General features: G+C 47.0%; 1 protein-coding gene across 17 annotated transcripts in view; it reads left to right on the top strand.

Annotated features, from left to right (window-relative positions):
* The first annotated feature begins 6,247 nt into the window (after positions 1-6,247).
* Positions 6,248-17,181, top strand: part of SLTM (SAFB like transcription modulator) — a 333,070-nt gene continuing 322,136 nt past the window's right edge. For 9 of the 17 annotated variants that reach the window (XM_069624371.1, XM_069624365.1, XM_069624360.1 and 6 more), the window contains exon 1: positions 6,796-6,825. In XM_069624371.1, coding sequence (XP_069480472.1) covers positions 6,811-6,825 — 15 coding nt within the window. In that variant the 5' untranslated portion in view covers positions 6,796-6,810. Of the gene's footprint in view, positions 6,491-6,795; positions 6,826-17,181 lie in introns of those variants that run through there. The other 8 variants (XM_069624367.1, XM_069624362.1, XM_069624366.1 and 5 more) reach the window with 3 other exon arrangements.

The following is a 17,181-nucleotide window of genomic DNA, read 5'->3' as shown; positions in this document are numbered from 1 at the left end:
TTTGCCTCACCCACCTCCTCAGGCTTATCATGTGCCATTGCCATAGTGGTGTGCCAATGATCTCTGCCTTAATGCCAGTAAGACTGAGATTCTCCTCATCGGCACACCTGCTCCCTCCTTTCCTGTCATTCTCTGGCCAGCCTCTATTGGCCCTCTTCCTGCTCCCACCTGTGAGGCTAGAAAACTTGGGGTTATCTTCGACTCTACACTCTCCTTCTCTCCCCACATTACCTGGTAAAACCTTAGAAGTCACACCACCAGCTGCACCTCCTCAGAGGTATTCTTCCTTTCCTCTCCTTCCCCCAGAAGCTCACTGTCTCCAGAGCACTGGTTCTCTCTAGGCTGGACTACTGCAACAGCTTCTTTCTAAATCTGCCTGCTTCTACTCTCCGCCCTCTGCAGCTCATCCAGAACAGGACTGTGAAACTTGTCCATAGACTTAAGCCCAGAGATCGTATCTCTCCAGGACTGAAATCTCTGAACTGGCTCCCAATGGCTGTGAGGATTAAGTTCATAACCCTCTGCATTGTCCACAGGGCCTTCTGGGGCCTCAATACCTTCAACTCTCTCTTCCTAAACATCTTCCTTCTCGAGCTGTTCGCTCATCCACCTCCAACTCCCTCAGGGTCAGTCGCTTCTCCAAACAACGAGTTGGTGGTAGATCTCTTTCTTCGGCTGGGGCCTCCCTCTGGAACAGCCTCCCGAAACTTGAGGAGAACCTTCTCCGGTTCCGTAAGCACCTCAAAACCGTCCTCTTTGCTTCTGCTTTCTCTCCTCCTCTCCCTTGCTGAAATCCTGGCTGAAACTGAAATTGCACTGGTCACCTGGCCACCCTCTGCTCTCGGGCCCTGGTCCACTCCCCCGCCAGTTGCACACCTGCACTGCCGGCAGTCCCCGCACTTGGGGACTGTTTTCTGTATCCATACAGTCCCCTACCAGCTGACACCTGGTGTCTGCACTTACACTTGCACTTGCCACCAGCTGGCCGCACTTTTTACTTATTGATTGTATTTATTCTATTTATTTTTACTGTCCATCCGATGCACTGCACTTTTCCCCTTCCCCCGCACTTGCACGATCTCAATGTCACTGGGCCTAGTAAGATCGTTGTCTCTGTCTTCCCTCTGTTTGCCCTCCCTTGCCTCGTCACGCCTTGAAACACGTGTGTATAGACGCGCTATAAATGCCATATCATATCATTGTCCATAGGCCTTTGTGATTGAATTGCAGTATAGCTGTTGAGGGTCGACTGTTTGCTCTTTGCTTTCGCCTTCCTGGGAGACATTCAACTTGTTCAGTACTATAGGGGCAATCCCTGAGGTGGCAGGCTATTGATCTTTCTCTCCAATCACAGCATTCAAGAGGTGCTTTAAAGTGGCAGTGTGCTCCACAATGCGCTTGTGTGGTCGTACCTCCACTACTTCGTCTGCGTTGGGGAGAAAGAGGAGGATCACTCTGGCATAGAATGTCATTGGGGGTATCCAAGGGGTGCCCACCTCAGTTAGGTGAGACACACTTCAAGTGGCGCAGTGGGCACTCTCTTCAGGCTACTTCCAGTGTGGTATCTTCGGGCAGAATCAAGTGCCCTCTTAGTGGAGCGGCCAACCGGGGTAAACTCCTCTGTTCCCCTTTGCTATGGTTCAGAGCACGAGCATCTGTGCTCCAGTGCGTGGGCCCCTGTTCAACCGTGGAGAGCGGAGGTGAGTCTGTCGCACGGGAGGCCCCTTCTGCATTTGCCGTTGCCCTCCTATCTGCCCTTCTTTCTTCCAGCCCCATGATGCTGTCTGCCTGTTAAGGTTTGCTGGTTATGCGACAGGGTCTATACTTAAAGGGAGATTGAGTGATCGGTCACTTGGCAGGGTCTGCGCATAGAGAACACGTGCCCCTGGTTCCAGCTTGTAGCTGCGTTTGGGAGAGGATTCATGTGCTCCCTCAGGCAGCCCCTTGGCCTTTTTGGTGGTGTGAGGAGGTTTAGTTTGTCCCACGGCAATGGCTCAATGTTGCTCCACAAGCCCTACTTTTATCGTGCCCAGGCCACCTTCTACGGCTAGGCACGAAGGTTTGCGGACCCCGCGATAATAAGTTGTGTACATTTCTGGGCACAGGGTGTCCGGATAATCACCCAGGGGATGCTGCTCACTTTACTCCTTCTGGGGCTCTTGGGCCACTAGTGTAGATCACGTCTCTGGATCAGTCCTCCTCCCCAACAACCCGGCTGCAGCATCAGCTGTCGTGAGCGGCTGGCTCACTTGTGTATATTTTATCCCTCACTCCAGCGGGTCTTTTCTCACGGGTTTCTTCTTCTGTGGCACTCCGTCTGCACACCCGGAGCTTCAGGACGGTGCTGGCTCCTCCCTTCCTTAGATGGTTCCCTTCTCCGGCTCGTCCGCTGTTGATGTTTAACCCTCACAGTGCAGCTGTGAATCTCATTGGGCGCTGTCACACGGGTCGATCCTCACGGGTCCCGTCATTACCATGGGGCCAGTTCCATTGCAGCAAACGACTCCCTCCGCTCACAGCTGCTACTGTTGCAATTTTCGTTGCGGCTCTGCTAAACACCAATGAATAAAGATACTGATCTTGGTCGCTACCAAAAAAACAGACACAAACAGAACCCAAGGAACGGGCTCCACGACAAGCCATAAGACATTATGAGAAATAGCCACAAAAGGAGGACACTAAAGACTGAACACATACTCAGACCAAGACGAAAGCACTTAGACGACTCAGCCACAGATTCCCGGCCTGTACTACACCCAAAGTTCTGGCAGACACATTCACATAGACAGTATGGTAAGAGGAGTCCACAACTCCTGCTCCGACACCTAAGGAGGAGAATAAACACCCATCCCCACTATACTTAGTTCATTAGAATTGCAACACTATACAGAGTTCATTAGAATAGAACAGGGAGCACGTCGCACTAAAAACCTACATTTCTGTCAGGCGTAGGCTCCTTCTCCCAATACAGTACGGACCCTCTAATCTAGCTGTGCTTTAGGATTGCACTTAACTAACGGGACTCGCAAACCTAGCTGTTTCTCACCATGCAGGACTCCCGAAATCGAGGTATTCAGCCACACTGTGATGATTAGCTGCATAACATATAACCCACTAACCAAAAAAAGCTCACATTTTCTGCATATTTAACTCACTCACAAGACTAACACAACCACCTCTCGCACTGCAAGCCGCATCACTTCCTCACACCGCAACAACACATAAACCGCACCAACAGCACATGAGGACTGACATTGCTCCAATACTCGCACCAAAGCTCAGCGCACGGTGTATACCAAGATGAAGCTGCCAAGAGAACACCACTCCTCTCACTATCCTACTCCCTCTTCACCCTACTAACCCATCCCGCCTTCTCCTTTGCAGATCCGCCAGAGCACCTGGGGACCAACTCTGTTGGTGATGGTGCACGGTACAAATACTTTTATTTATTTATTTCCATTTATAAAGCACACAAACTTCCCTCAGCCATTGAGGCGCTGTTACAGCATTTTCACTTGGCAGCAGATTAAAACATAGTTACAATATTTAGGTACAGGTTCAGTGGATAGTTACATATGCTGCTCATGTTCCAAGGTTACAGTGGAGACAGCGGAGCAGGGGTGGTTTACTTGAATAGTTTGGTTTTCAGTGCCTTTCTGAAAGCCATGAGGGAAGTTTGTGTTCTGAGTTCAAGTGGAAGTGAGTTCCAGGATTGTGGTGCTAGTAACACGAAAATGGACCCACTGGCTTTGGTTCTATTGAAGGTAAGAATTGTGAGCTGGTGTGACTATATGTCACGTTTTGGTCTGAGTGTTTGAACTTGGTGTATTCATTCAACTAGATAGGTGGGTGCTGATTGGGATAGGCATCTGTGGGTTATTGTAAGTCTCTTGAACAGTATGTGGTCTCTGATGGGGAGCCTGTGGGCATCTTTTCCTGCCTGACAGATGTGCTCTCTCGTAGGGATGCTGAGAGCTGCTCTAATTGCATTGTTTCGAGCAATTTGTAATCTGTTGATGTTTTTGGCGCATGTGCCGAGTAGGAGGACATTACAATAGTCTAGTTTTGCACCTATTGTTGCTCTGGCGATGTTGAGACAATTTTTGGCTGAGATGTAGGGTTTTACAGCATTGATCATTTTGGTTGTGAGTGGTGCTGCTGAGGAGGAGATATAGCTGACTTGTTGAAGTAGCCGCAGTATATATTATGAATATAGGAGGCAGTTAAACAGGTAAGTATATTTATTGAAGTAAATTATATGATAATATAAGTATAATACATTATAGGAAAAGGAGGAGGGAGACAACAAGTGACATAGGGAGCTGGACAGTTATAATTTAATCTCGGTGCTCCCTTCTAGAACTCTATCAACACCTGAGTTCCAAGTGTTCTGATGCTACCCACCATACAGTGATCAGGCATGTCCCACACAGATCAGGCAGGTTCTGTCCTGTCAGAATAGAAATACTACACTTGTCTATCCATAAATAGGGTTGAGTCCAGAAAGACTCCAAAAGTTTTTACAGCAGTCGAGACCGTGACTGCAATATTCTCTATTTTGAAACTGCAATAGTTCTTGTCTAGTTTTTTGAGTGTCTCCTTGGTGCCAACCAGTAGGATTTCGGTTTTGTCTCCATTGAGACAAAGGCCATTTGCTGCCATCCAGGCCTGGATGATGGCATATGTTTTTTGTAGGATTGTGAGGTCATGTGCATAGTCACCAGTAAGTGGGAGAAGAATTTGTGTATCATCAGCATAATTGGTGAACCTTATGCCGAAATCTTCTAGGTCATTGAATAGTTGTAATGTGAAAAGGTTGTGGAGTGTGGGGGAAGTTTGTGAGCCTTGTGGAACACCACACCCAATAGGGGAGGGAGTGGCTGATGCCTGGTCTGAGAAGACCCTCATGGCTCGGCCCACGAGGAAAGATGTTATCCAGGAGGTGGCCTCATGGGAGAAGAGTGCAGAGTCTGTGAGGTGTTTCTTTAGGATCTTGTGGTCAACCAGGTTGAACGTTGCAGGTAGGTCAAGGAGCAGGAGGAGCACTGATTTGCCCATGCCCATGTTTCCTAGTAGTTGATTTTTTAAGTCAATCAGGGCTGACTCAGTGCCATGCAGGTGGTGAAAACCAGATTGCCTCTTTCCCAATATGTTGTGCAACTCGAGGTAGGATTGGATCTGCAGATATGCAGCTTTGTCGAATATTTTCAGCAGGAATGGCACTGTGGTGATGGCCTGTGATTGTTTGAGGAGTCAGGGTCCTATGTGGGCTTTTTTAGCAGTGGCCGGAACCCAAGCTTCTTTTAGGGAGGATAGAACAATGCGAACGAAGCATTAATGAAGGCTGTGACGAAGGGGGCTTTAACATATTATTGGATTGTCATTTGCTGCTTCAGTAGTAAATTGAAAGAGAAGCATAATCCGAGCCTCTGGTCTTGGTATAGAGTCCAAGCGTTATTCTTACCCTCTGTGTCTTCAACAGATTTATGACTTTCTGGAACAAACGTGTTGAGAATCTGAATTATTTAGATTTCCCCAGATGGAAATAAATTAGGTGGATAGTGAGTTTAAATTGAGCTGTTATTTTTTCAGATATGAGCGTGTGTGTATCTATCATAGCTCTCAACCAGTTGTGTCGCAAAGGCGGGTATAATCACCCGGTTTTGTTTTTGGCGGGTGAGAGCCCATTGGAATGAATGGGTGCGCAGGAGGCTTGGCGGGTGAGTCAGCCCTTTACAAAGCGGGTGACACCCGCTAAAAGCGTGAGTTGAGAGCTATGATATATATATATATATATACACATGTATATGGGTTTTTGATTTTCAAATGTAGGCAGGTCTACAAAGTTTCTAAAGTGTCCTGCAAAGCCATTTGCAAAGTTGGCCTCCCTACCTCCCCCGAGTTATACATTTTGTATTTCTATGGTTTAGTGTATATTTATAAACAGCACAGTTATCAGTCCGCTGCTCACATTTCATGTTCCAATTTATAAACTCTACCTGTCCGATTTCAAGCCACCTCCTGTAAAGCTCCCTACAAAAGGACTGCTTGGCTCGTTGTTCTAGGTATAAGGACTGCTTGGCTCGTTGTTCTAGGTATACCTTCTAGAATCGAACCACTATCCCTTTTATTCAATAAACACTAAAACGTTCTAACCAACTAAACTACGGCCTGATTGTAAAATGGCCGACCAGAAGGACGTATTGTGACGCATGCGTATTCCAAGGTCTATGACGCCTCGTTAACGTTTTTCCGCTCATTTCTCTTCCGACTCGCTTCCATCTGGCTGCAGCTCTGTTTCTTAGCACGTACTTCTTGCCGGGTCACCGCGCGTCTGCCTGTTCCTTCCGTACTCTGCATAATGGCGGCTGCTACCACGGAGAAGAAAAATATCACCGAGTTACGAGTCATCGACCTCAAGTCCGAGCTTAAGCGACGCGGCCTAGATAGTACTGGAATTAAGAGCGTGCTTATCTCGCGCCTTAAGGAGGTAAGCACCGGGCCCGCCGAAGCACAAGGAAACATGCTTAATGTATATGTTTGCCGGTACGCCTATCCGTTTCGCAGCGTAGAAGGGAAGCTACCTGGTGTTTGCGGTCGGTTTACGCGACGTTGTATTTAACTGATGACTGCGTGTAGTGTTCGTCCGCTGTACGTATCTCTGAACCTCGCCTTACCGGTGCGGCCGTCGCCATGTTTGATACGTTGCTTCCTACGTTTCACAGCGCTTATAATTTGCGCACGGTGGAGTGGGCCTCGATCGGTGCACTTCACTTCCGGAGTGTGTTCAAGGCTCGTTGCAGTGGACGGATGTACAGGCATATCGTTCGTTCTCTCTCTCTCCATTCCACCCCTCCCCTCCCTAATCACTCTACTTTTATAACGACAATACAAAAAGTTTATTTTCCCGCATTCGTTTCCGCAGTCATCTGTAGCTGATCGTTTTTATCTTTTCATTTTTGCAACGTCATGTACTACTTAATTGCACATGGCCTCACTGGCAGTTTTACCGAAGGCTTGTGATTTCACCCTGCACCTCTCTTGGTGTCGACGAAAGTTGTATTCGAAATGTTAATAGGTTATCTATATCGAAAGGCAATCGGGTCCTTGTTAATTTTGGTTATTAGATGCTGTAAAGCGCCGCACATAAACCTAAACTATTGCATGCTGCTAGGGAGGCACAGGAGGGACTCGGCTTGTAGCTGATGTTTGGTTGTTTGGCTACCTGTGGCCATGCTAATTACTGTGGCCGTTCACTCCCACTTCATGTCCCTCGCTGACCAAAACACGTTCTCTTTGAGCTAGCTTTAGCAGCCATGCCATCATACTTTGTGCTGTAGGTTCCTGCGCGTGTTTATTTAGCCATATCGGAATCGCGAAATCCTTGCCGGGATACAGACCTGCAGGTCACACGTGCGAGCTGCTATCTTACTGGCTTTAATTGCACTACAACTATAGGCATTTCAGGTTGGTCCACTGAAACTCGCGCGTCTCGCATCGAGCCGTTTACTGGCATTTTTTTCTTTTTTTTTCCTTTTGTTGTGTAGGGCAAGGTCCTATGTTTACCCCGTTGCATAGTTAAACAGAAATTGGGGCAGCACCAAATGGTAGGTGGTGCTCTGGCTCAAACTAGTTTCGTTTTTAATAGCAATGTACATATCCCCCACAAAATACTGACTTGCTATTCTACTATTATTATTGCCGGAGATTTGCACCTTGTTTTCTCTTTACCAGTTGACCATAGACCTTTTATAAACAATTCTGATGTGGGTGCTTTACCCAGGAGCTGAACACCTGTAACTTTTGCATGATCGCATTCCTGCTGCTGTGAACAAGCACGTTATCAAACACCATGTATAACAGTAAAGGCTGAACTGCCTGCCCCTTTGGTGACGGGGCATGGCTATTTTGATTATATTTTTACCTTCCACTGTGAGTTTTGGACGATGTAACGGGAAACCGTTCAGAGCCGTCTATATTGGCTTTGATTACATTGAAAGGTTTGCATGCATCTCTTTTTGGTTTAGGTTTTGCGGCAGCGCCTCTTTTGTAGGACTCGGCGATGTGACTTTTGAAGCATATCTCGGTGTTTTTGTGCTGAACAGCGATATACTATATATTCAGTTGTAAGTAAACTACATGTAACACCGACTCCTTTTTAAAGAGTTCGAAATTCAGATTGGATAAGCAGGAGTTACAAGTGACTTCTGGTTATTCCTTGTTAACCAGGGAAGATGAGCCAGTACATTGCATTCCTCAAACTTCCACATAACAGAAAATGTTTTATATTTGCATCTAGAGATGTATGGGTAATGCATAAGAAGTAGTATAGAGGAGGTGTCTGTCCCAAACAGTTAAATGCATTTAGTTGCGCGTGTTCAGCGTAAGTTAATCTGGGAGCCAACAGTAGCTGTTGGTGCCAAGCAGGAGCTAAATAGTTCCCAGCTGCCCTCAATGTTCACCCCCGCCGTATGACATTGATCAAAACAAAGTGGAAATACAGGGTTTCCCTTCCTGTTTGAGAATACACACAGCTGTGTAAATATCAAATTGTGAGTTAATGGTGTGTATATATCTCAATGTTAATGGTATCGTTTCCTATATCGATATCTACAGCTCAATTTATTGCCCAGCCCTATTTTTTTTGTCAGGTTCGAAGACCCTCCTTTTTGGCTTGTGGGGAGAGTGGTGGTGCTTCTTGTGGGTGATGGCTCTGGAGTTGAACATGTAATTCTGCATGGTCAACAGGTAGTGATGATTAGATGCCCATGTCGCACAAGATGGGTGTGTACATGCATATATCACTGAAACTTCAGTTGACCAGATTTATCGCAACAAAACCCTTGCAATTTAATGGACATGGGAAATCAGGACTGGCTTAACGCTGCATTTTCCTGTTGATGTTCCCCACAATGCCATTTCGAATGTGATCGTCAATTCCTTCTTTTATAGTGTTTATGGACTCTGCATCAGGAACACGCATTTAAGCTGGTCATGACTTTCCACATCCACTGAATTTGGGTTTTTCCGGTCCTGTAGGTTCTTTCAGCAAGCTGCTGAACCCCACAGCCCCAAGAAAAGTTGGGTCAACTGTATCCACAACACGCTGAAATCCTTCCCCTTTGAAAAGTGGGGAGAAAATTAAAAATAAGATATGGGTCTTCTGTAAATGGCACCAATCTGCAGGAACTGAGAGAACAAGAAATCAGAGCACAAACATTCTACTTTGCTACTTCCCAAGAATAAGTCATACCTGTTATCATCGGCAAAGCTGCAGAGAGGATTTTAAAATGTCATTTAATTTAGCTGAATCCTAAAAGTGAAATGTCCTTTACTTCCAAGAGTCTTTCTTATAAGGTCTTTTCTGAACCTTTTACACTTGACCAACCAAACTAGCAACTTGGCTTCTGAAGGAACAGATAATGACCCCATCTCAGTCTGAACAATTTTCAACTTTCTTCCAAATTGAACTTGCAGGAATATAACTTAACCAATGCTGAAGTGGGAGTACATTAACTGTATTAGTCTAGTTTAAACTAGACAAACGCACACAGCCCTCCACTGAGTGAGAGCACCTGAAGGGTCATCCATCCCAAGGTGCATTGTGCACCCCTTATCCACACGAGCACTTTTTCCACGTTTGGCCCAATATCAATTCCCATTTTCTATTGAACTAGACTAGACATGGCTCTCTCGGGATCAGAGCGAGAAGGGACAAACATCAGACTGTATGTGTCCACCCTGAACCAATTGGAACAGCTTTATTGGCAGCCGCTTTACAGATGCACTGTGCATCTTTGATGCATTCGGGGTCCCTTTTCCCTTTCCCCCAAAATTGGAGTATCAACATATACATACTAATATGGCATACAATGAATCAATAAGTGTGGTACCACACAATTGCTAATGCGTGGGCCATGAACCCCCTATGATGCACTTTTTGGCCTACAGACAATATAGTGTAATACCGGATAATATCTGATTGTAAAATCACTAGCATGTTAGAGCCACATGCAACATCTAAAAATGCGAGTTATACTTCCAAGAGGCCATCCATCCCACAGCAAGTGTGCTACTCCACTACAAATTGGCCGCCACGTTTTCATTAACGATTGCGGCTATACCAATGGACCATACGCCTCCTTTGACGAACACGGACATTACTTTACTTAGCCCGCGCTCGCCAGGTTCACGTTTGTTTACCCTAGAGGATCACAGTGCACAGTGGCCAAAGTACAATCATAGGAGCAATGTTACCAACCGCTTCTGTATGCCATATGCCACTCAATGATAAACAGGTTGCTCGCTGGTGCTCCATGCAACGCCCCTCTGGTTTTTCTACTTTAAGGAATCAGTGTTCGGCAAGAAGCGTAGAACACTACAACCATGTAATTTCCGCACCCATATTGAAATTTGAAGTCATAAAGGTAGGTGTGCACCCAAGCGTCGTTGATCACAACACCCCCCCACCCCCATATAATATACTTCTGTCAGTATTAAGAGGTTAGAACCAGACTACAGGGACTATAAGAACTCAGAAGCACCTATAGCTTTGCATATCTTTTTTACTTGCATAATAAGAACTAGTATGCATCTAAAATTTCGTGTGCTTCTTCCGACCCCCCCGCCCCCTCTCGAAGTATTGGAGAAAGCACACAGAGCTAGAAATCTTAACAATGTGGCTGCACGTTTGTCAACATCAGACATTAAGCTATGGGTTTACCCATACCCAGCTTTTTGTATCTTTTTGTCCCCCTATTGGCACGCTGGAATCTGAATTATCTCAGTACAAGCAACGGTACTGAAGAAGATGGCCTAATAGCACATGCCATTGAAACCAGTCGACCAATTGGTCATGAGGGGTCTCATGGCCATTTTGATATCCCTGATAACAAGGAGGGGTACGAGATATACAATCTGTAATTATACTCAGAGTTCGGCTTTAGGATGTCCCAAACACATGGGATTTGTTTGATTTTATTTATTCACATTTGTAGAGCGCACAGCAGGCCATAGGAATTGTGGCGCTAGTTACATGGATGATGTACAGGCTTAGTTACATGGTACATAAGACATAGTGAAAAAGCAAACGGTGCATTCTTGCAGGGAAAAACGGAGACGGGGGTGAACCCGTCTGTCGCGGAAGGGTTAGTAGAAGAGGGTGGTTTTTAAGGCTTTCTTGAATGCTGGACGAGAAGGTTCAGCTCTTAGTGAGTTTGGGAGGGCATTCCATAGTTTAGGGGCAATGTGCGGAAAGCCACTGCCTCCTGCTCTGTTCCTTTTTATGGTGGGCGATGCAGAATTTGTGGAGTGACCGTCTTTTAGCACGCGTGGAGGCCTCTCGTGCATTAAGGTGGGGCATTGAGTGTAAGACATGTGTTTTAGGAGTGTTGAGCGCTTGTCTAAGGGCATTGTTTTGAATAACCTGGAGCCGATTTAGGTTGGTGTTGGAGGTGCCTGCAAGGAGGACGTTGCAGTAATCCAGTTTAGCTCCTATGGTGGCTCTAGCTATAGCAGGGCAGTTTTGTTTTAATAGATATGGCTTTACTTGATGAGTTTTGTCGTGTGTGCTGAGGCTCTTGCATTAACCTGACGTGTCATGGACAATGTGGAGCCTAGGCAGACACCTAAAGTTTTGACAGCATGAGAGACGGGGAGGGCTGTTTGATCTATGGCGAAGTTTCAATATTGGTCCAGTTTAGCTAGGGTTTCTTTGGGGCCTATGATGATGATCTCGGTTTTATCACCATTGAGGCAGTCCATTCGTGGCCACCCATGCTTGGATTGTGCTATATATCCAGAGAATTGCCGCTGTGTCTGTCATAGGCGCCTGTAAGGGGGCAGAGGGCTTGAGTATCATCAGCATAGTTCGTGTAAACTATGCTGAGGGAGCCCAATTTGTCAGTGGTTTGGTGAAGAAGTGGGGCCGTGCAAGAACCCTGAGGGACTCTGCAGTGTATGGTAGTGGGTGTAGCGTTAGAATGACTAGAGAACACTTTCATGGCTCTGTCGTTTAAGAAAGAGTTGATCCATGTAGCTATCTTATTCGTGAGGCGAGGGTCTTGTGATCGACAAGATCAAAGGCGGCTGAGAGGTCTAGGTGAGGGAGAGCAGGTTTGCCTTTTTCCTTGATGGATTCGATTTTTAAGATCGAGGAGAGCAGTTTACGTGCCATGGCCTTACGGAATCCTGATTGTCTTCTGTCGAGGGAATTGTTGGTTTCCAGATAGTTGAATTTGATTGTGACCTGCCTTATCCAAGATTTTTAAGAGGAAGAGGACAGTGGTAATGGGGCGGTAGTTATTAGATGATGGGGTCAAGTGTTTTTTTAATTAGAAGCCGGCGTACCCAAGCTTCTTTCAGGTTGGCTGGGACGGACATGTAAGAGAATGAGGTGTTGACTGCTTTGATGAGGTGCTAGTTCCTTGGAGCATTCTTTGACTAGGTTGGGGGGGTGGCCAGATGTTCCCTTTACACATGGGGGGTTTGAGTTGCTTCAGAATGTTGATGACCGCTACTTCTGTAGCTTCCTGGAAGGAGAAGAGCTGTTTGGGGGCGTCCTTAGGATTTTGGGTGGGTGGTGACATGGGGTTGAGCTTTGGAGGGATTTTGGCTTGTGCTAGGATTTTTTTCCTGGAGTAGTCCTTGCATTTTTAGCATGGCTGCTTGAATGTTCGAGCACCATTTTCGTCTTTAATGATGTCATCGGGGGTAGTAGGAGGAGTGATGAGTTCTTTACAGATAGAGAAGAGTTCCTTAGATTGGGAGTTGGCTTTGGTGATGCGTGCGTTAAAAGAGAAGGCTTTGGCGTGGGTGATGGCTTTTTTGTATTGTGACAGTATTTTTTTGCAGTTTTCTTTAGTGGTGGTAGGGTTGGATTGCCAAGTATTCAGGGCTTGACGCTTAGCTAATCTTAGAGTCACTAGTTTGTCTGCGAACCATGTGTTTAGTGGAGTGATTTCTTTTCTTGTTTTCCAGGGGGGCAATGGTATCAATGGCTTTAGTCATCGTGCTGGCGTAGATGTTGGACAAGGTGGTAGGGTCATTCGAGAAGGGAGGCTTGAGAGCAGGGATCTCCAGGTCAGTTTCTTAGAGCGTCTGGCTAGCGCGAGGGGTGCTTTTATGGGATGTTTTGCTGATTGAGATGCTGCAATCGAGGTCAGTCCATGGGAGGGCTGAGATATCGGTGATGAGGGTCTGGCAGTTGTGGTTGGTCACCCAGTCTAGGGTATGGCCTTTACAATGTGGGAGTGGTGACATTTTGTTGGAATCCCATGTTCGAGAGCTCGTTGTCAAGGGCAGCAGCGCTTTTGTCCTTGGGGTCATTGAAGGCAATATTGAGGTCTCCTATTAGCAGTGTTTTTGGTGTTTTTCTTTAGGTTGTCTCCTAGTAGGGTGGGAGTTGTGCTTGGAATTCAGGGGTTGGGGGGATCCTATAGATGGTGTGAATATTTATAATGCAGCTAGGTGATAGTGACACTTGGCTTACAAGTACAAACAATTGTATGTGATATATTTGATGCCAGTGGGAGAATAAATCATTACCAGAAATCCCAAGGTCCTAACTTGTACTGCCTGTCAATTAGCTATTCCGACATGGTCTAATAACCAGTCCTGCCTAGCTAATTGGTTGTTCCTGTTTGTTTCAGGCCTAATAAAATTTTATATACTCAATTGGTAGCAACGATGGACAGCTGCCTCTTTTACTATCCCTGTTAGATAGGCAGCGCACCATTCACCACCTAGGGTCAGGGTGTTAGGACATTGTTTTTCCACTTGTTCTCCATTCATTCTTTCTCCTGATGAACCGTTCGGTGTAAGACTGATTAACGGTTAGGGAAGGCAATTGTTTCCCGGTAGGTTTTCGAATTTACCCTGTTGTAACTTGGTCTTACTGAGGCATGGTTCACGGCTAGCTCTGTCACAAGCTTTGACTCTCTCCTACTCTCCTCCCTGATAGCTACAAGGTACACTCCGCTCCCAGATCCTCCCGGTTTGGTGAAGGGGTGGCCCTGATCTTTGAGTGGACTCCTGCTTCTATCATTCCCACTCAGACCTACTCTTTTGACTGCCTCGTCTGTAGGCGCTCTCTCTTAGCCATTCTCTCACCATTGCTACTATCTCGCAGCCTCTGGGTCAAATCATCTAATTTATCTGAGTGGGATGACCTCTCCTCCCTCCTTGCCTCTTCCCCCTCACCTTCTCCTCCTGGGTGACCTCAATATCCATCTAGACTCTCTCCTTGTTCCTCCACTTTACTCTTTTATGGCCTCTGCGACTCACTATCCCTGTCCATCCTCCCCTCAGGCCTGACTCACTCTGCAGGGCACACTGTCTTGATCCCTTCTGAACTCCCCCTTGACAATTACTCTCTCCTGGAGCCATCAGTCCCTCATCCACCGCCCCACCCAAGCCAAACCCACCCCAACATTTCCACCTACCTTCTTGGGCATCCAGCACATGAAGTGTCAGTTGAGGCTTTTGCCGCCAAAGCCCCCCTCTTCCTTTGGCTGACTCTCATCCTGACACAGCCCTGTCTCTACTCTTCTATTTTCAATACTCTTGATGCTCTTGGCCCGGCTATATCTGTTTGAAGTCCAAAGCCAAGTGCAATTCCTGATATGACTCCGACCTAGCTACTATTAAACGTAAGTGTAGGGTGACTGCGAGGAAATTGAGGGCTTCACCTGCTCCAAAGGCAATACAGACTGTCCTTAACAAGAAGAGTCCACATTCAAGCCCGTGTTCCTGCGGCATCTAACCACTCAGCCAAACTTTTTAAAATCTGTAAGGAGCTGACCAACCCTGTTGCAGTCTCTACCCCTCCTGTTGCCTGGCAGACTCTTTGCAATACCCTTGCCTCTCACTTGATCTAAAAAAATCCAGGGCCTCCTGTCCACCCTCTCCTCCCACCCCTCCATCTGTGCATGCCGACCCTCCTTCATCCACCCCCACCTTCTTTCTCATCCTTTCCTCTTTTCTCCCCCGATGTGGCCGCTAGACACGTCCGATCTCGTCAAAACAGCTTCATCTGTGCCTCCTCTCAAGAACCCCCCACTGGTCCTTCTTGTCTGGCGAAGAAGAGTGCATTTAGGGTGTGTCCTGCAGTGTGGATCGGGTGAGGTCATTGAGACGGGTAGAGAGCTTGCAGTTTGTCAGAGTCATGTGGTTGGTGGAGACATAAAACCAGATGTTGAAATCTCCTAGCATAGTGAGTGTGGAATGCTGGATCAGGGTGGGTGAAAGGGAATCAGAATCGGCAAAGCGATGGCTGTAGCCGGAAGGCCTGTATAGGAGAAGGAATCGCTGAGTGACTGAAGAGCAGACACGGAACGGAGCGAGGAAGGATTCTTATTTGGCGTTGTCATGCAGGCTCTCTGTGGCAATTACTGACAAACGTAGTTTGTGGGGGATAGCTAGGCCTCCTCCTCTGCTGGGCCTGTTGTGTGGGAGTAGGGAGTAACCAGCAGGACAAGGTTTTGGTCAAATGGGAAGTCTGGGGTTTCAGTCGATAAGAGTATGCCTGATAGATTGAGGTAGGCACGGGAGAGTGCTGGTTGCGTGTGGGGGGGTGGATGGAGGAGCATGGTTGTTGTGGGAGGCTCAGAAGAGGGCAGGTTGAGGGGGACCTTGGTCAAGCTAGGGGGTTTTGTGGAGATGTCAAAAGGGCTAGGACAGGGTTAGGATTAGGCGGCGAGGTCTGGCAGGATTGGGGATGGTGTGTTACATGAGAAACTAGACAAAGGGGATACTGAGTAACCCCGCCAGCACCCTATCGTAAGACAGTGTGCTGGGTCTAGAAAAGTTACAAATGTAAGTAGTCAATTTCACTTTGCTGCTCTTGGAAACAGTAGTTTAACCAAGAGAAGGTATTTAAACCTTTGGGAATTTGAGACTTCCCTGTGCCACTGCACTAAAGTTGCTGTGTCACAATGTAAAAAGATGATGCCCATGGAGTTTGTCGGACTCCAAAACCACAAACACAAGTTCAAATTAAATAAAAATACCTGAGATTGGGGGGGGGGTCTTTATCTCTCAGGATAAATAAAGTCAAGCAAAAAGAGCTGGCGGTCTCTAAGGTAGAAGGGGGAAAAACCCCATTTCTGAGAATTCTCCCTAACCACTCCCTCCCCCTGTACTTGCCTGATTCAGCCTTGTCCATGGCATGTGGACCCGCCCTTTTCCCTGCACTACCTGCTTCCCCCGGCAGTAGTCCTCCTGTCCTCCCCATAGCACTTGCCTAGCCCAGAGCCCCACAACTCCCAGCACTTGCGTGCTCGCCACTCTTCCCTTCCTGTCTTAGCTTTCTGTGTTCTGTACACAAACAAGCCACTCGCATACAGAGAATATAAGACAACGTTCACCCTGGGGCAGAGGGAAAGATTTTGCTAGAGTCAAATTTGACTTTGAATTTCTAACGGAGATAAAGAAAGGGGGTCTGAGGGAACCCACAGGTTTAGAATTAACCTTCCCAGGGGACTGGCCCAAGAATCACGTATTGAAATGTTAGACTCCTGGAACCGGCGGAGGACCTAGACCTTTACCGTACATGCAGAAGTGAGGGGAGGGGCAGGGGGGGGATCTGGAAGTGGGAATCCAACCAGCATCATGAGGACATATCTGGGAATGGGATCGTAGCCCTTCTTACTGCAGTGGTCTCAAATAATGGGAGTACAAAAACCTTCTGCTGGTACAGACCCCAATTGAACTCCATGGTATACATGCTAGTGTCCCAGATAATTGTTGGTGTTAGAAAAGGGTACTGTGGGGCGTTTATGGTGGAAATGCAGAGTCTCTCAGGTTTATTGGAAGAAGATACTTTCCCATTTCAGAACACACTGGGGTTTTAATCCCAAGGGTGGTGATATTGGGTAACGTGGATGAAGAAGGGAATTTACCCAAGGGATGGGCCGAAAGCGAAGGTTGTCACCCAACTCCTTGCACCTAGACTCCCCTTGGCAGCAGCCTGGAAGTGATCTGACACAATCAGAAGGCCCAATGGTAGCACAATGGTGGGTGAGAATTTAGTCCCTAGTTGCTGTCAGAATACTGAAGTAGTTGGATCCTGCAGGAGTGAAGCTGGCCCACCAAACCCCCTAAGCCTGCCTGCTCAACAATCCTGTTTCTTTTAAACTATTGGCCAGGCAAATGAAAGGGGAATGGAGAAAATAAAAGACAAGA

The sequence above is a fragment of the Ambystoma mexicanum genome, chromosome 11 (genome assembly GCF_040938575.1).
Source record: "Ambystoma mexicanum isolate Mex_15411 chromosome 11, UKY_AmexF1_1, whole genome shotgun sequence".
Lineage (NCBI taxonomy): Eukaryota > Metazoa > Chordata > Amphibia > Caudata > Ambystomatidae > Ambystoma > Ambystoma mexicanum.
This window is presented reverse-complemented; position numbering and strand designations above follow the sequence as displayed.